Source organism: Lepidochelys olivacea, assembly GCF_965140295.1.
Source record: "Lepidochelys olivacea isolate rLepOli2 genome assembly, chromosome: 10".
NCBI classification, from domain to species: Eukaryota; Metazoa; Chordata; order Testudines; family Cheloniidae; genus Lepidochelys; species Lepidochelys olivacea.
The window spans coordinates 70,432,050-70,451,677 of record NC_140420.1 but is presented as its reverse complement, the minus strand read 5'-3'; the positions used below and the strand labels follow the sequence as shown (position 1 = coordinate 70,451,677).

The 19,628-nt window shown below is 52.6% G+C and overlaps 1 protein-coding gene across 1 annotated transcript; it reads right to left on the bottom strand.

The window, feature by feature from the left end:
• Positions 1–433: 433 nt before the first annotated feature.
• On the bottom strand, positions 434–15,649 carry RLBP1 (retinaldehyde binding protein 1). The gene is made up of 8 exons (XM_084642037.1): positions 15,442–15,649; positions 13,064–13,101; positions 7,603–7,731; positions 5,653–5,857; positions 4,096–4,274; positions 3,210–3,368; positions 2,044–2,154; positions 434–1,339 (listed from the first exon to the last, which is right to left on the bottom strand). Exons 2-8 carry the CDS (start codon positions 13,073–13,075, stop codon positions 1,181–1,183), a joined length of 954 nt encoding a protein of 317 aa, XP_084498163.1. The 5' UTR covers positions 13,076–13,101; positions 15,442–15,649; the 3' UTR covers positions 434–1,180.
• Positions 15,650–19,628: the final 3,979 nt, after the last annotated feature.

Genomic DNA, 19,628 nt, shown 5'->3' with positions numbered 1-19,628 from the left:
CTTTTCTCCAAGCCACGACTCTCTTCGGGCTCCTCTTGTGCTTGTTGCCTGGAGGCCAATGAAGTCAAAGGGCCCATGATTAAGACTCTTAGTAGTCTGCTGGAGAAGGGAGAATAGGGAGCTCGGGCTCCATGGCACATTCCAGCCTTGGCCTCTCCAGTGAGAAGGGCTGTCAGCACCACTGGTGGGGGTGCTAGCATCAAGGACGTTCCACTGGCTGTTCCTGAGGCAGCCTGTGTCCCTTCTGCTGCACCAGCTCCCCTGGCATCACTGGAGGAAGGTGGAGTGCTATCTGCATCCTCTCCTTCTGGGCACAACCTTTCACCAACCCTTAGAAACACCAGTGCATCTAGCCTCTTCCTGGCCATCAATGACACTCCTCGGCCCATTTATGTGCAGTCCCTGCCCCTCCAATGCAAAGGGACCCAAAGCATCCCAGCTGTTGAGCACTTTATTTCTCTGTGTACATATTTCAAACAGCACTTCTTGGGGCTCTCCTGCGATGATGGACTCTGGCTGTGTCATCCACACAGTTGCACGTGATGCTCGGCGCTCTCTCTCTCCACTACCAGGGCCTGTCCTACTGCTTTCCCGCCACACTGCTTCCCTTCCTCAGCTGTAGCCACCTGTCACTAGCGAGGCCTCCAAGTACGCTGCTTTGGATGGGCAAATACTGGCCTTAGAGATCTGCTTTCCCACTGCCTCTCACCCTCACAAACCAGGCCAGCAAGCACAAGGAAAGGCAGGCCCTTTGCAACCACTACCCTACCCAGGCTGGAGGCTAGCAGGGGAGCAGCCATGGTCCAGTGTTCAGGTGAGGGGAGGGGTTAAGCAGTGGTAGTTCTGATTGCCTCTTCTAAGCAGCCTGACCCTCTCTTTCCCCATTCAGTTGCTGCTCTGTCCTCTCCTAGCAGTTTCAGGGCGTACTATGGAGCAGGCCATTTATGGGTTGCTTTCCCTGATGGACAACTGGAGAGAGAGAAGATCCTTCCCAAGACTCAGGGCAGCAGGCCCTGCTGCCTTGTGGGAGTTTGGATGGGTAAAGAGCATGCGTGGAGGTACGCACCCAGAGTTTATCATCACAAGCGGTCATGCGATCAATGCTACAGTAAGGGGGTAGTTAAAGGGCCACCTCTAGTCCACACCTCTATTGTGTAGGGAAGCAGGGAGGGGATCTGCTTTATAGAGCTGTGTCTTCAGCCTCGATCTGAGGCCCAAAAAGCTTCTCAGCAATGGCTTTGCCATCATATTTGGGCAGGTTGCCACCAAAATCTGCTGGCAGGATGTCAGCATCGATCTCCTGGTAGAAGGACTCCAGCTCCTCCCCATGCACAAAGACCTGGAGTGAGATGGGAAGGAGGGACACAGAGCTGAGCACAGCCACGAGCTCAGGGGCTTTCAGACACACAAAGGGGAGCACATCCTCCTAGACAGCATGCCCCAGTCCTGAGGAAGCCAGATGATGCCAGTTGGATGGCTGGCGTAGGCCCTCAGCGGACTAACCATGAGCCGCCCAAACAGCTCTTCCTTGAGGGGCACTGCAAGTTTATCTTCCCAGCTGGTCCCCAAATGAAACAGCAGCGGGGGTGATCTTAGCACTGTCATCCACCTGGGCATGGTGAGCCAAATGCAGTGAGCAGGTGCCCCCACCACTTCATACACGCCTCCGTGTTCGACCCATTTTCCTACAGGACCCTGTCTGTGCATACCTGGCAGCTCCTGCACCCTGGCATTGCTGGGAAGAGCTCAGTAAAACCCTAACTATGGGCAACACTTCAGCTCAATGGGAGGTCGATAAACCAGGTTTGAGCATGTTTATCCATTTAGCCATTGACTGCGTTTCTCTCATTGTCTGGCAGACTGGCATCAGCAGAGTCCACCCAGGAGCAGAGAAGCCATTAGGCAGAGAAGCAAAAGACATCACTTTATCCCTTGGGTTTTCTTTGCTTTGTCCTGATTTGGGTCAGAGCCTTTGTGTTCCCTGGTCCCACCCCTCTCTACATCTGCAAGGACAGTTCATGCTGGCCCTTCCCCCACACTCACCCTCTCCAGGAGTTTGCTCTTCAGGAAAGGTTTGACCACGTTGTAGGTGGTGGTGAAATACCAAGGCTGGTGGATGAAGTGAATAGCCTTGAATCGAGCTGGGAAGGAGTCCTACAGATCCCAAACCCATACAAAGAGTGTTACATGGGCAGCGTGGGCATGCCAAGAAAGCAGTATGCAGGCGGGGCAAGGCAGCCGTGGCATAGGTGGAAAAAGTCACCGGAGATGGGCTATTTCTTTCCTCCTCTCCTCCTTTTCCCATCACCCCATTCTCTGTTAAAACCCCACTTCTTGCAACCATCTTGAGGGCCCTTTTGTGTTACCCTACTACTGTGCATCCTCTTCTGCCACCGTGCAAAGCCAATTGTGTGCTAAGGTGTTGCTAGGCAGCAGTAGCACCTCAAGGTCCACAGGAGAAATACCTCCCTACAATCTAGTTCTCCTGGCAGGAGCTGCCGGAGCCCCCTCTCTTTGGTCTTATTCCAAGAGCACAGGATCAGCCAAATTCTGGGTGGGAAGCTTTGTCCGGCCCAACTAGTATCTCAATGCGGGGAATGGTGGGGATGAACCTTGTGCATGGGACAGGACATCAGCCAGCAAACACAGTAGGGGATGGTGACTTCACTTTCAGAAGTAACTTTTTGGTGGGGCTGAGGGCATGAGAAGATGGTCTTGCAGAATGATGCCAACCACGCTTGCGCTGCCAAGCAGGGCAAAGAGCAGCCCAGGGAATGCCATGTCTGCTAGGTGGAGTTGCATCTTCACAGGAATTATGAACTTCTAATGAACCAATGACTTAGGGTACCATTTCTGGCTTCATCCTCCCTCTGCAATGTGCTGCTTTCAGCAAGGATGTTTGCATCAGTCAGCGACTCTTGGCTGCCCAGTGTAGTCCCTGCAGGGAGCCAGTACTGAATGATGAGAGCTCCAGTATGGATTTTACTAGTACAGTCGTACCTGTCTACATAAAGGCATTTTCTATACCTAAAATACCTGAGCGCTGCTATCCTTGGCTTATCCCCTCCTTGGGCCAGGTGAACGCCTCATGGCCCTGCAGATTCTACAGGGTTCGTTTGCCACTGCTTTGAGTCCCATCTCCTATGGGCAACCTAAGCCTGTATCCCCCTCTCATTGCCTACATGGGGGTAGCAGAGGGATAGCTTCACCTGCAGCATATCCACCATCTTCTTGAGTTCGGAGGGTTTGATGCCAGACGCCTGCTGCATGGTGAAGCCCTTGAAGTTCTCAATGATGCAGAGTCCGTTGATCTGGGTCTCTTCGTTCTCCAGCAGCTTCTCTAAGATAACGCAATATGCACGAAGAATCTGAGCCAGAGGAAGAGAGACAGAGGTCATTAACATGCAAGTGCAAGGGCCTGGCCAGGTCCAGCCATTATGAATCCCCTAGCATATTTCCCCAGAATCAGAGTGTTATCCTCAACATCCTGTTCCAGTTCCAGCTCTGCCAATGATATTCTGCCTGCCTGAATTCTCCAGGTTTCTGCCTCACTTCTTATCCACATTATGCGGTGTTGCTGTGTGCTGTTAAACAGCTGCCCCGTTCCACCCTAGAGGCTGGTGCATTTCAGTGCTACATGAGCGATTCCCATAAATACAATTGGGTACCATATGAATCAAGATGGGTCAAGAGAACGTGTAAGTTACACAGTGTAGACTCGTCTCACCTGCTGAGTGTGTTTGGGCAGATCCCTTCCCCTCTCTGTATAATGGGGATAGCAATAGTGACCTTGCTTTGTAAAATACTCAGAGTTCTGCTGATGAAACGTGCTATCTGAAGACACCTGCTTCTTATGGCCTGTGGAGTGTGTTCAGGGTTCCCTTGGGCTGGAACATGCTCTAGCCATGCAAGCAGAGATATTACTTAGTAACATCAAGCCTGGGGGAAATAGCTTTGCTTAGACCTTGATCCCCAGAATGGGAGGGGTGGGACCCCCTGCTCTAACTGAGGGAAAGAGGAGCCCGGGATCGGATACCCCTGGGAGTGCATGGGGAGTGGAGCTCTGACATGTCCGAGCAGCACAGCAGAGCTGACCTCGTCAAAAGTGATCTCTTCGTAGTCCCAGTTCTCAATGTTGAAGAGCATCACCACTCGGCCGTATTTGTCCCTGCTGGCCAGGATGCCGGGGTAGCCAGCCTCGATGGTGCTGCGCACGGCCTCGGGCGTCAGGTTATCAAAGAGCTCTGGGTACTGCTGGCGGAAGTTTACATAGCCTGGAGTCAGCAAGAGAGAGAGCGTATGCCAAGGTCCGGGATGAGAACAAATTCCCTTCCCCGATGTCAGCGCCAGGACCAGGCCCTACCCGCAAGCAGCTTGCACTGCGATGAGTGAAGGGCCAAGGAGTCTGGTTCTAGCTGCTGCTGGATCTTGTGTGTTCCCAATGCAGAATAAGGTGTGGTTTTGGACTGCACAAAGGCCCACGCCCAGAGCTCCAGACAGGCCTGGTTCATGTCAGCCACAAGAGGTTGGAGCACCCTAAACTCGCTGCACAAGTGAATGGTACTCCACGGGGCAAAGGGGAATCTACTAGCTGCGGTCAGGGCAGCGCCACACTCCACTCAGATGAGATTCAGAAGTACCACCCAGCACAGAACGTTACCCTTCTTTCCTGCTTGGTACTCAAGGATCTTGAAGGTACCCGGTTTGAGACCAGCACAGCTAAAAACCTGCTCCAGCCTGGCACATCACAGCTCTCCCCAACTGGGAGCCACAGTTGTCCTTCCCTGGCAGCATATTACCCCATCTCATCTCGAGAGCCCTAGCTGGCACCCCCATGTCCCTCCTCAGTCTCGGGAGCCTGATCAGTGATTTTGATGGTGTAGGTTGTTTCGTTCCTCCGCTGCTGGGTGACTCGCTGCACTCTCCCATAGCCAGCCCCGCCCCTAGCCCCACTTTTCCTGGCATCCTGTAGCCATTAAAGGCTGTCAGGCATGAAATGAGGAAACTCGCCCTGGGAAAATGCCAGTGGACAAAATGCCTCCCTTGCCAGCGGCTTCTGCTTATCTTCCAATCCACTGCCACTAATTACGGCCTCGTTATCCCAGACACAGAAACAAAGGAGCCTGGAGCCAGAGCCAAGGCCTTTGTGGCCACCTCAGTCTGGGGCCACCTTTCCATCTCCCCCTTCCCTCCACCCCAACCTGTCTTGGCAGGTCAGCACACAGAGATGCTTCAGTTGTCACTGCCTGTTGGAATCCTAGGGCAAGAGCTCCCAGAGGAGCTGAGCACCTCACTGCTCCTGCCTGCCCCACACTGGCCTCACCTGCCCCTCTGGCGTCATCTGCTTGCCCCACAACCTCCAGTCCTTTCGCCCACCTCTTATCTTCTCCCCTTACATCATTCTTACACCTGGACCCTGGCAGCAGCAGGATACACTGGGGCAAATGGGGACATCAGCCCCACTCCGCAGGGTGTAAGACGGTGGGGATGGATGCTGCATGGAGCCCTATGTCTTACTTGACTGCAGGCCTGGGGTGGGACATGGGCTACTGTTGATGAAAGGGGGATATGGATCTGCCCACATGAGCAGGGGTGCCCTTCCCCCAGCTTGGGGACTAGGGAAGGTTAGTGGAGAGGAAGGGAGTGCTCCACCTTTCAGTAGGTCATAAGCTCTGTTGACGTCGAACTTGCGGGCGCGGATGAAGCGAAGGAAGAAGGAGTCATCCTTTCCTGTCACCTTCTCCGCCACTGCCTTGCACACCTCCTCGTCCCCGCTGCCTCTCTCACGCACCAGCTCCCGGAGCTCCTTCAAGGCCGACTCCCGCTTCTCCTCTGTCTCATTCAGCTCGTCCTTTGCCTAGGGCAGGGTGGAAGGAGATGGGCGCCTGATGCAGCAGTAGCACTGCTGAGAGGGAGCAAGGCTCCCGGACCCAGGACTGCACGGCCAGAACACAGGGTCTCCTGCCCCCGTGGCGCGGGCCCCTGCTAAAGACTTCATGTGCCATTTACTGCTGCTTTACTGGCCCCCAGGCTCTCCTGCTTCAGCTGCAGGAGAGACCAGGCCTGCCAGCCTGTGCAGTCACCCTAGGCCCAGGGGCTCTGTCAGGCCTCCAAGCCTCCCATGAGGGACTGACTCATCACCTGCATTAGTAGCAGCTGCAAGAGGAGTTAGCTTCAGATGCCTGAGCACCAAGAGGCGGTTTTAGGTTTGACATTAGTGAGGGGCTAAGGTACTGCTCATGAAATGGATAACTGGCCGCAGCCAGGCAGAGCAGAGTCCAGCTGTGCAGACTCTCCCCTCGCTGCTCTTTGAATGCCCTTCTGATTAACCTAATCTAGCCAAATGGGTTTCCATGGCACCTCAGGCCTGCCTTAAAGCACCTTCGCAGCCCCACATCTCTGCTGTCCCAGTCTCGGGATTCCACCCTGCCCTGCTGATTCCCCTCCAGCCTGCCTTGTACCTCCCCACACCCCCCCCCCGCTCTCATTACTCCCCTTTCTTGAGTATTGTCAGATTGCGCAAAGACGTCTGCTCCCCATTTGCCTGTGTGGCCCCGTGCTGGTTAGAGCAGTGTTGCTCTCCAGTCCGGCAGACCTTGGCTCTGCTCTGGGATGGAGGATTTGGGACGGTGTCTCTGCCTTGCTTGGCAGATTCCATGTCATCGCCTGGCCTGTTCTCTGTGAGTTGGCCTGTGAGCTGTTGGCCACATCGCTCCTCGAGACCCAGATTATGGAGGAGGGCAGCTGTGCCAGTGTAACTGTAGGGGCTTGGTGTCCGTCTCTCATCCTTAAATGAGGCTCCTGTGAGGAAGCTTCCAGACCTGCTCCCTCAGACAAAGGATCCATTGGAGAGGTTTCCTCTGAGATCAGAGCAGATTAATCCCCTTCCTCACTCTGCTGGAGGGGACACATCCTACACCCCACAACTAAGCCTTATCCCCTTCCTCTATTACACCTCCCCTCTGCCTCCTTGTGGCTAAGACTTAGCCACCTGCCTCCCCCATACACTTGTCCCCTCCTCTCTCACTATCCGATGGGTTCGTTTGTGCGGGGCAGCCTGTTCACACTGCCCAGAAACACCGCAAAGGGGTTGCATGTATCCCCTGGCAGGGATGGGGTTAAAGCCCCTCCCCAGACAACCATCTCTCCCTGTGCTCCGCTAACCAGCGGGGGCTCCTGGCAAGGAGCCTGAGGAGCCTCATTAGCAGGCAGCCAAGTGGCAGAGGGGTGGGGTACAAACCCCAGAGGAAGAGGCAGCCATGCGAATATATTGTATACAGCCCGGCCAGCCAGAGAAAGGCACTCAGCCCCGGCTGGGTGCTCAGTGGCATCTAGTGGCCAGCATGGTCAGCGGCCTCGTGGAGGTGGGGAATGACTAGGGTCTTGTCTGAGTAATGGGAGCAATGTGGGTCTGGGAACATTGATAGGTAGCAGGGGATGACGAGCAGGGGCAGAGGCTCAGCCTCAGATGGTTCAAAGGAAAATCCGTCCTGTTCCCATCTCCTTGGTACCTCCTGCCCTCTCACTTGCTCCCCACCCCCTGGTATGTGACCTCCCCGTGGGCCTGGCTTTCCTGACCCTCTCCCATGCTGCGGCTCTCACCTTCTGAACGGTGTGTGGGGGGACCTTGTCACACTTTCCGAAGATGGGGCCATGGTCCTTAGTGGTGAGTCGCTCGAGTTTGGTGCGAAGGGCTTGCTCCTCCTCGGAGACGATCCGGAACGTTCCAGTCTGGGACCAAAACCACAGCTCGATGAGAAGACATTGCCAGGCTCGCCAGGCCCAGGCTGGGGCTGTTCATGCAGTGAGCCCTGAGAGCAGAGATGCCTACTGTGCCCACGGCAACACATGAGATGCCAGCTCCCTGCGCTGACTTATTCAGCAAAAGTAACAGGGTCGCCATGGGAGTCGCGGGGGGGCTCCCTTGGGCTGGGGGAGGTAATGGGGTCCGTGTTGGCGTTAGCAAGGGGAGGGCTCCCTCAGGCTAGGGGAAGTAATGGGGTCCATATTGGGCTCAGCAGAGGGAGGGCTCCCTCGGGCTGGGGGAGGTAATGGAGTTCGTGTTGGGGTCAGCAGAGGGAGGGCTCTGTTGGGCTGGGGGAGGTAATGGGGTCTGTATTGGGGTCAGCAGGGGGACGGCTCCCTCAGACTGTAAGAAGTGTCAGGTCTTGGTTCTGGTTTATATGGGGAAAGAGGTTGCAATGGGACCTGTGTCAGGGTTGGACAGGGAGAAGGTTCCCTCTGCCATTGTGTTTTGGCTCCTGCACTTATCGTGGGCTGACAGAATAAATCTAGTTTATATTTGAAAGACGCCTTCAAGCTCATGAGGTTGGCAAATGCCTTTACTCTATGCACACAAATCCCCCATTAACCCATGCGATCACCTGGGCAAATGGCATGGTGCGATTTTGTGGGTGCCTTTGAGGAAACCCTGAAGAAACGTGGTCCTTGCTGTCTCACCGTGAGCCACAGGAACTGCTCAGAGAACACACATGGCCAGCTATGAGAGACTTGGTAGTGCTGCCACCCAAAAGTGTCCCCTTCTGTCCTTTTCCAGCTCTATGGAGAATGGGGGCGGGGGTCTGACTGTTAACTCGGGAAACAGAAGGTGCTGGTGACACCCAGGAAGTGTGGGGGAGAGGAAGGCAGGAGGATGGGAGAAGTGATTAGGGTTGGAGGGAAGCAGGGGAAGGAATTTGGCAGCGTGTGACCTCCAGAAGAAGAAAGGGGAGTGTCCATGTACCAGCAACGCAGACACAGGTAAGCAACCGTTTTCATGTTCTCTCCACAGGTACTAATGCAGAGAGTGGACTAGATGATACATCTGAGGGAAAAAAGAAAAGGAGTACTTGTGGCACCTTAGAGACTAACCAATTTATTAGAGCATAAGCTTTCGTGAGCTACAGCTCACTTCCTCAGATGCATATCGTGGAAACTGAGGGAAAGGAACAGAAGGAGACTCTGCCGATTGGAAGACATGAGATGCACTGTCCTAGGGATGGGGTTCCACGACCACCGCTCCCAAGAGAAGGAGGCGGGTGGTGGTGGTCGGGGACTCTCTCCTCAGGGGGACTGAGTGATCTATCTGCTGCCCCAACCAGGAAAACCGGGAAGTCTGCTGCTTGCCAGGAGCTAGGATTCACGATGTGACGGAGAGACTGCAGAGACTCATCAAGCCCTCGGATCGCAACCCCTTCCTGCTTCTTCACGTGGGCACCAATGATACTGACAAGAATGACCTTGGGCGGATCACTGCGGACTGCATGGCTCTGGGAAGAAGGATAAAGGAGTTTGAGGTGCAAGTGGTGTTCTCGTCCATCCTCCCCGTGGAAGGAAAAGGCCTAGGCAGAGACCGTCGAATCGTGGAAGTCAATGAATGGCTACACAGGTGGTGTCGGAGAGAAGGCTTTGGATTCTTTGACCATGGGATGGTGTTCCAAGAAGGAGGAGTGCTAGGCAGAAATGGGCTCCACCTTATGAAGAGAGGGAAGAGCATCTTTGCAAGCAGGCTGGCTAACCTAGTGAGGAGGGCTTTAAACTAGGTTCACCGGGGGAAGGAGACCAAAGCCCTGAGGTAAGTGGGGAAGTGGGATACTGGGAGGAAGCACGAGCAGGAGAGCGGGAGAGGGGAGGGCTCCTGCCTCATACTAAGAAAGCAGGACAAACAGTAAGTTATCTCAAGTGCCTATACACAAATGCAAGAAGCCTGGGAAACAAGCAGGGAGAACTGGAAGTCCTGGCACAGTCAAGGAATTATGATGTGATTGGAATAACAGAGACTTGGTGGGATAACTCACATGACTGGAGTACTGTCATGGATGGATATAAACTGTTCAGGAAGGACAGGCAGGGCAGAAAAGGTGGGGGCGTTGCATTGTATGTAAGAGAGCAGTATGACTGCTCAGAGCTCCTGTATGAAACTGCAGAAAAACCTGAGTGTCTCTGGATTAAGTTTAGAGGTGTGAGCAACAAGGGTGATGTCGTGGTGGGAGTCTGCTATAGACCACCGGATCAGGAGGATGAGGTGGACGAGGCTTTCTTCTGGCAACTAACAGAAGTTACTAGATCGCAGGTCCTGGTTCTCATGGGAGACTTCAATCACCCTGATATCTGCTGGGAGAGAAATACAGCAGTGCACAGACAATCCAGGAAGTTTTTGGAAAGTGTAGGGGACAATTTCCTGGTGCAAGTGCTGGAGGAACCAACTAGGGGCAGAGCTTTTCTTGACCTGCTGCTCACAAACCGAGAAGAATTAGTAGGGGAAGCAAAAGTGGATGGGAACCTGGGAGACAGTGACCATGCGATGGTCGAGTTCAGGATCCTGACACAAGGAAGAAAGGAGAGCAGCAGAATACGGACCCTGGACTTCAGAAAAACAGACTTTGACAACCTCAGGGAACTGATGGGCAGGATCCCCTGGGAGAATAACATGAAGGGGAAAGGAGTCCAGGAGAGCTGGCTGTATTTTAAAGAATCCTTATTGAGGTTGCAGGGACAAACAATCCCGATGTGTAGAAAGAATAGTAAATATGGCAGGTGACCAGCTTGGCTTAACAGTGAAATCCTTGCTGATCTTAAACACAAAAAAGAAGCTTACAAGAAGTGGAAGATTGGACAAATGACCAGGGAGGAGTATAAAAATATTGCTCAGGCATGCAGGAGTGATATCAGGAAGACCAAATCACACTTGGAGTTGCAGCTAGCAAGAGATGTTACGAGTAACAAGAAGGGTTTCTTCAGGTATGTTAGCAACAAGAAGAAAGTCAAGGAAAGTGTGGGCCCCTTACTGAATGAGGGAGACAACCTAGTGTCATAGAATGTGGAAAAAGCTAATGTACTCAGTGCTTTTTTTGCCTCTGTCTTCACGAACAAGATCAGCTCCCAGACTACTGCACTGGGAAGCACAGCATGGGGAGGAGGTGACCAGCCCTCTGTGGAGAAAGAAGTGATTAGGGACTATTTAGAAAAGCTGGACGAGCAAAAGTCCATGGGGCCAGATGCGCTGCATCCGAGAGTGCTAAAGGAGTTGGCGGATGTGACTGCAGAGCGATTGGCCATTATCTTTGAAAACTCATGGAGCTCAGGGGAGGTCCTGGATGACTGGAAAAAGGCTAATGTAGTGCCCATCTTTAAAAAAGGGAAGAAGGAGGATCCTGGGAACTACAGGCCAGTCAGCCTCACCTCAGTCCCTAGAAAAATCATGGAGCAGGTCCTCAAGGAATCAATTCTGAAGCACTTAGAGGAGAGGAAAGTGATCAGGAATAGTCAGCATGGATTCACCAAGGGCAAGTCATGTTTGACTAATCTAATTGCCTTCTATGATGAGATAACTGGTTCTGTGGATGAGGGGAAAGCAGTGGACGTGTTGTTCCTTGACTTTAGCAAAGCTTTTGACATGGTCTCCCACAGTATTATTGCCAGCAAGTTAAAGAAATATGGGCTGGATGAATGGACTATAAGGTGGATAGAAAGCTGGCTAGATTGTCAGGCTCAAAGAGTACTGATCAATCGCTCCATGTCTACTTGGCAGCTGGTATCAAGTGGAGTGCCCAAAGGGTCGGTTCTGAGGCCAGTTTTCTTCAATATCTTCATTAATGATCTGGAGGATGGCATGGATTGCACCCTAAGCAAGTTTGCAGATGACACTAAACTAGGAGGAGCGGTAGATACACTGGAGGGTAGGGATAGGATACAGAGGGACCTAGACAAATTAGAGGATTGAGCCAAAAGAAATCTGATGAGGTTCAACAAGGACAAGTGCAGAGTCCTGCACTTAGGACAGAAGAATCCAATGCACCGCTACAGACTAGGGACCGAATGGCTAGGCCAGCAGTTCTGCAGAAAGGACCTAGGGGTTACAGTGGACGAGAAGCTGGATATGAGTCAACAGTGTGCCCTTGTTGCCAAGAAGGCCAATGGCATTTTGGGATGTATAAGTAGGGGCATTGCCAGTAGATAGAGGGATGTGATCGTTCCCCTCTATTCGACATTGGTGAGGCCTCATCTGGAGTACTGTGTCCAGTTTTGGGCCCCACACTACAAGAAGGATGTGGAAAAATTGGAAAGCGTTCAGCAGAGGGCAACAAAAATGATTAGGGGACTGGAACACATGAGTTATGAGGAGAGGCTGAGGGAACTGGGATTGTTTAGTCTGTGGAAGAGAAGAATGAGGCGGAATTTGATAGCTGCTTTCAACTACCTGAAAGGAGGTTCCAAAGAGGATGGATCTAGACTGTTCTCAGTGGTAGCAGATGACAGAACGAGGAGTAATGGTCTCAAGTTGCAGTGGGGGAGGTTTAGGTTGCATATTAGGAAAAACGTTTTCACTAGGAGGATGGTGAAGCACTGGAATGCGTTACTTAGGGAGGTGGTGGAATCTCCTTCCTTAGAGGTTTTTAAGGTCAGGCTTGACAAAGCCCTGGCTTGGATGATTTAGTTGGGGATTGGTCCTGCTTTGAGCATGGGGTTGGACTAGATGACCTCCTGAGGTCCCTTCCAACCCTGATATTCTATGATTCTAAGGAACTGAGCTTCCTGATGGCTGGAGCTGTAGGCTGTAAAGTAGGAGAAGAAATGGGCCTGAAAGGCACCTAGGCAGACAGCATGTTCTCACACAGTCACTGCAGCAGGATGCCAGCCAGTGGGACTTTTCCAGCCTGCTAGATGTTGCACTCTACTGCACTAAGATATTTCGATAGCTTCCATTGCGTGTGAGCTCACGATTGGTGCAGCGAACACTGTGTAAATACCTGCATGGCAAGCCACTAGATCACTGCCCTGACCATTCAGAATAGCATCAGTTTGTGTGTGTGCACATTAACATCAATGCTGAGCCAACCTGACTGCCAACCTTATATCCCCGCCCCCAGATGGCTGAGAAACTGGGGAGTGAGGTTGTTGTGCACATCACCTGGGCCTGGCACTTTGGAAAAGGAATGTTTACAGCTCAGCTGGCTTTCCCCAGCTCTGTGAGTGAATGGAGAGCAATGGCCCATTCTTGGCCCGAGTTCCCTGTTAGTGCAGGGGAGGGGACGGTGCAGAACTGAACAATGGAAGTACTCACTATTGCAGACATGCTGCTTCCTTATCGTCCACTGGACACTGAAAGAGACAAGGAAGAATCCCACATTAACACTAGCTGGGGAAGCATTTCTAAAGCTTTCCCCTGCCCCAACACCAGCCAGGAAGCTGTGCCCTGGCCTGAACTCACCCCACTTGCTCTCCAGGAGTCAGGAGAAGGGGTGGAGAATTTGTCTGGAGATGGGATGTAAATGGGATTCGCCATCAGATGCCCAGCTCTCCCCTTCACTTAATTCAGATAATTAATGCCACCTTCTGTCCATGGAACTCAAGCGGTTTTATAAATATTAAGGTTAACATTTGCCAAAATAGCCTTGCAATTTGGGTGTCTTTATTCTGACTCCTGGGGACTGATTTTTCAGGGATGCTGAGGACTCCCAGCTCCTATCTGGGGTTTTGGCAAACTGTATTCTGAGCAATAAGGAGGTCTCAGTGGGCATCACCACAGACCCCCTGAGCTCAGTCAGTTAGGTTCTATCTTGTTCATTCATGGAAGACAGAAACACCTAGTTCCATTGTGGTCAGGAAGCAGATGGAGGGATTCCATGCAGCACAGCTGGTACCAGTGCATGGAGCCAGCTGAGAATTTCACCTGGCAACCAGTCCATAAAGGATCTGGTGAGAGTCACTTTGGCTGTGGAATACTCTAAGCCAGAGGCACCTGATGAAGGTTAGACGGGGCATGGATCAGCGTTCATGTCTTGCTCCCCGTCAGTAGTCGGCCTGGGCTGGGAAAGCTAATGATACAACCAGCGGACCAAATTTGGTGATGAATCCACCTGAGCTACGTTTTGCATACACTAAGAAGAAAGTCAGATTGTCCGAGAGAGGTTTCTGGTGGAGGTTTCACGCAGCTCTGTGGTGCCTCCATAAAGCTAGAAGAGTCTTTCCAGGATGGCCGGTCTAATGTCTTGTGCTGCCAGCATTGCCTAGTAGGGTTGGACAATTCCCAGAAAGGTGCCTTCCCACTTCTAATTCTCTACTTGACTCCATGGCTCCCTATTCTCTAATTCAAGGGTTACAGCTGGTCCGCAAGAGTCTTTGCAGGGACATGAAGAGGAATGCACAGAACCCCCTACTGTAATCTGAAGCGGTATCTTGAGTTCATGCTTTTGTTGTGAGAGCAGCTCTCCAGACCTGCCTGAAGTTTTATGAAGAGCAACAATACGTTCTATTTCTATCAAGCTCTTAATCCCAAAGGACCCAGAGTGCTTTCCAAACTATGGACCTACTTCTTGACTTTGCTGGGGCTGCACAAGTATAAGTGGGAGAAGAACTTGCTCCTCTATCTAGGAATCATTTCATCCCCCATTGACAAGCAGGTATTTCAGTTCTGGAGTACCCTACACAGTGCTGCCAGTGCACCTGGATCCTGAACTGCTGAACCTCCTGCTATTCCCATCCTGAGCCCTTCACTCAGCTCTGTTCTTGGACCTCAAACCACTGGACAGCAAAAAAACATAGCATCTCTTCCATGCATGATCCACTTTTTCAGGTAGAGGTTCCTCAATCCTCTGACAGGCAGATGCATCTGTTCCCCCTTATTGCCCAAATCCTAGCTGTGAAGGATCCTGTTTGAATGCACCAGACAGAAAATAATTCTCCTTGATCAACTTCCACCCACAGACAGTAGGACTCCTTTCATCATGCTTGTTGCCCAGCTCCCTGTTCCCTCCCGGAGGTGGGTTGATGTTTCTGCTTGACTTGACGTTCAAGTCCTTTTTTGGAAAGTCAGATCCATTTCCACAGCGGGACAAGAGGTGGTGTTACGGAGGCTATCATATTGCCTGGGAAGAACCAGCAGGGAGAGTTCTGAATGGAGAAACAGACCTTCCCTCCTGAGAACCCAAATGCCCTGTTCCCAAAGCTCCCAGGAGCAGCTGCAGGTAACTTAAGCACTAATGAGCAGCCCAGATGGTCAGCCACTAAAGGTGGCTGTTTGTCAACACACAACAGGGAGGATGAGCTGCAAACATGAAGGTCTCCGCCAAGCTCCTCTGAGCAGCTTCTGCTGCAGGAGGGAGACTGGCAGGTTGGCAGCAGCACTGCATGGGGCTCTCCATCCTGTAGGACCCCCAGTCCCTCCTGTCAGTGAAGCCAGTCTCTCTAGAGCTGTTTAGATCCACTCCTGTTTAAAGCCACTCAGTCCATTACAGTGCTTTCCCCCTGCCCGTTGTTTATCAGGCTGGGAAGGGAAGGAAGGGGAGCGTCTTGCTCAGGGCATTTCAAACTACAACTGGACTAAGCCCTGGAGAACTGGCTGTAGGGACCAATCCTGGGTTGGCCCCCAGGAGCAGGTAGGGGGCCTGGTTTAACATCTCTGTTACTACGAGCCTGAGCCGCAGAGTCCCGAATACTTACCGGGCTGCGAGAAGCCAAACCGTCCTGGAGGGGTCAGCGTGCGCAGTTGGGGGGCAGTGGAGAGGAGACCTGACACAGACAGCGAGGGAGTGAGCAGAGCCGGAGTGGAGAAGGGAGAAACCCAGGCGAAAGCTTTGTAGAGTCACCGGGTTGGGATTAGGCCGTCACAAGGCATCACTCACAGCGGCTTTTTAATTAAGTCCGCTCAAAACAGGCAAGAGACCCCATTAAAAAATACAAAAGGCAGATGAGGAGTGGGAGGGGGAGAGCAAGTGGCCTCTTGGCTTGCGGGGGAGGGGGCGGAGAGAGGGGGGAGCCAGTGGGATCTTGGGCCGATTAGTGAAGCATAAAAGCTTCTTATTGTGTAACTGGGCCTTGCTCATTAGCGTTCGGCAGTGTGGAAAGGGGAGTGGGTGCAGAGGAAGTGGGCAGAGTGCCACTCCCCGCTCCTGCAAAAACTCCCTCTGTGTCCTCTAATGCAGAGAGACATGGCTCCATGACAGCGATCACTGAATAGAGGCTAAGGGGGCTGGGTGGGAGGGATGGAGGGGGGCAGGGCACTGGGTATGTTTGTGTCCTCCATGCTCTGGCTCATCCCTACTCCCACCCAGGTGCCCAGGGATAAAGGCAATCACCAGGTTGCTCCCAAGCCCTGTCCTTGGGCTCACAGATGCATTAGCTGTTAGAATTTGCGAGGGAATTTGGTCAGGAAAGCATGAGGAGCTGGCCCCAGGGAACAGAACTAGCAGAGTGCATGGAGGTGCTGGGCAGCCCGCCCCACACAGCTCTGCAGCTCCTCCACCCCAACCTGCACACCCCTTGCTGGTCCAGCACAGGTTCCCACATGCACAGCTCTACCAATGCACCTCACCTACAGCACCCCCACTCCACCGCTATCCCATCCTGAGGCCTTGGCTGGGCCAAGTGTGTCTGCCAGCGAGGATGAGCAATGCACAGCTGCTCTGTGGTGTTCGTTTCTTTTTTTAAATTAAAATGTGGTTAGAATTTGTAAATTACCCTGGTGCAAATGCAGAGAGAGTGAACTGTGGATGCAACCCTTCCCTCTCGCTGTGGAGCATTACAGTGCAGGCACCGAGTTCGTAATTACCAAATATCCCAGCCTTGGTGCACAGTGCCTCTGGGGTACAACTATAGACTTGGAACAGAGGCAGCCTTTAATGATGTTCATTGCCAAAGGCAAGACAGTAACGTTGCTCACAGGAGGCAATCTAACTGCAACTGAACAAAGAGAGATCACCAAGGTAAATACACTCTGCCCTGGGGCCAGCTTGTACCTGGGGATCTCAGGTGAAGACTCTTAGTAGTAACCTTTGGAACCTGAAATCAATCCACTAAAAAAGGACTTTGGAACCTCTTCCAAATGTGTAGAAATATGAAGAGGGGACAGGCCCAGATTCCGGGCTTGGGTAACTCAGCTGACTTCAGGGAGGCTTTGGGCCCAGGGTAGGCTGGATAATGGTGCCTCTTCATCCGCTTTGTTCAGTTGGACAAAGGTAACCCTCTCGGACTTGTTCACTTCTAAAAGGGCCTCCTGGTTTCTCATGTACTTGGGCTGCAGTGGGTTCCCTCTCCCATGCACCAAGCTTCAGTTTTTAGCTGTGATGGGGTGGGCCCTCCTTTTCCTTGTGTTGTCAGACTCCCCAACCAGCTACATTGACCAAGAACTCCAAGACCCACCAAGATCTTGCTGTAAAATGAGGCCGATTCTGGTTTGACCCTCACTCCCAAATGGCTGCCCCTTGGGACTTTCCCAAGGACAGTTCATTAACATGCCCATAATGTTTCTGGCCCATGTCAAAAGCAGTAGGGTGCATTCTGGAGCTGACTGAATTCCAGCCGTCTATGGGCATGTCCTATTGGCAGTTCCTCGGTCTCTGCTCCCTAGCCAGGAGATCTCTGAGGATGAAATTCCAATGGAGCCCAGAGATCTCCCACCTGACCTCTCTTTCCCAAATAATTCTCAGAGCTGAATGTGAGGACTCTTGCCAAATCAGCCTTTTGAATGGAGAACTTGATTTCAGTGATCACTGGGCATACCTCAGGCTTTTCTCATGTCAGCTGGGGGCGAGGGGAAGGGTATGATGGTCCCACTTGAACTCTGAACTCAGAGCCCTGGCACCCAGTCAGAGGGTTCTGTGAGCAAGTGGGTGAGTGGCAACGCAGTTGGAAGCCCTCTCCTTGGGTTGCTAGCCAACTTTGTATTAATTCGTGCTAAGGACTCTGCATCTTTCCATATCTTGAGGTCCTTTCACAGCTAGTGCTGCTGTGGACAAAAATCTCTCTCTCTTTAATAAGAGGAGGGTCTAACTTCCCCTTGAAGGACACTTCATCCTTGGGAACAAGGTAAGTGAATACAAGGGCCCATTGAGAACCACTCACTCTTAACCAGGCTCTTATTGTGAAGGAGGTTTCTGAGGGGAGCTCTGGCTAAGTGGCCGGTGCAGGAATGAAGGGTTTTACACAAGGCATGTTTTGTAACACTGCTGGGATTTAAGGATTTGAATTCCATATCGTTGCACTGCAAACGGAATTGAAACCCTGCTGGGAAGGAGGAAGGAAGGAGACACATGACTTGGGATGGGGGCAGGCCTGGGGAGAGGTGGGGGAGGAATGGGCTTCTGCCAAAATCACTACAGTTTGATATTCCACCAGCCAGGGATTTGAAACTCTAGCATCTGCGGGTGCACAGTTCCCATTGTAGGCTCTAATGCTACACCTTGCCCACACTAAAATGTCTGGAGCATCCCCTACTCCTTTCTCACCCGCAGCTCAGCCCATCTAGCAGGAAGATGCCTGATGCTAAGGGATATTGCCAGTGCTGGGAACGATATCTGCTCTGGGAAGCCCAGCCAAGGATGTGCATGTGTGAGGCTCTTCAGGGAGGGTTCCCTAAGGTGTTGGCTCCCCCAGATCCAGTCACAAGAGAGACTGGCTGGGAAGGTTCCGGATCCCTGGGAGTCTCTCCTGCTTCAAAGGGCGAGTGTTTCCCTCTTGACTTTAACAGGACCTGTGAAAAGCACCTTCCAGTTTCACCATCCTGCCCACTGAGCGGTGTCCATTTCCAGTACACGGTGGTCGGTTGGGTGATCCGTTTGCAATCGATGGTGCCAGCGGCTGCTTTGTCTGTGAATCAGTCAGAGCCCCTCACAAGCAGGTTGTCAGAGTGGAGAAGCTGATGATGATAAAATGAGCATTGTTCTGTCTGGCAGCAAGTGCAAGTATCACTAGGGGCTGCATGAGGGAACACCGGGCTCCTTCCTGCAGCTGGGGTGGCTGGAAAGCCTTCTCTCTCTCTGGGAATCCCCGAGACACAGCAGAAAGGAGGGGGCCACAGGACCCCTAGCACTGCATAGGTCTTGTATTTATTGGCTCTTCTGTGGCGATTGTCGCTATAGTACCTGAGCCTCATGCACGTTGGGAGTTGGGTCGGGATCCCGCTCTGGGAGCTGAGGCCCAGTGAGATCATGTGACTTGCCCATGGTCACTCAGTGACACTGTGGCAATTGGCTCCAAATCTCCTCACTCCCACACAACCTTCCTTCCTCTCGGAGATGCCGGGAGGCTGTGGTTCCTAAGGGGTTTGAGGCTGTGCTGAGTGGAAGCACAGAGCAGTGGGAGAAGTGAGGAGGGAAAGAAAAGACAATCTACCACTGGATGTAGAGGAAAATGGCGGGAAGGGCCAAGGTCTCCCTGGAATAGCAGACAAGAGAGACCAAGTGGTCCTAATGGATGGTCCTTGAGGCAGGTCTCTCCTGGCTGCTGCAGCACTTCTGTAGCTGTGTTGGGGAGTGAGTGTCCCCTGCCTGGTGGGTAGAGGAACAGGACTCCAGGTTCCCTGCCAGTACAAGCTCTATCTATTCTGGGCTGAGGCTGGGCTGCAGTCAATACAGGACTCCTGCTCAGGGCAGCAGCAGCTGGGCCCCTCTCCTCTCCTGCTCCTGGGCATCAAGGACTAGGAGGGTGCCTCACCCATGTGAGCTATTGACACAAATGGGGGTACAAGAGAGGAGTTCCCCTTGCAGCGCTCTGAACCTGAACATAGCCGGCCGAGGCATGCTGGGGCTGGTTAGAAACAATGTTTATTTGCCTGCCTCCAAACAGAACCAGTTTCTGCCCACGATGATCACAGGGCTGGGTGGAGAATTGTGGGGAGGGACAGGGAGAAG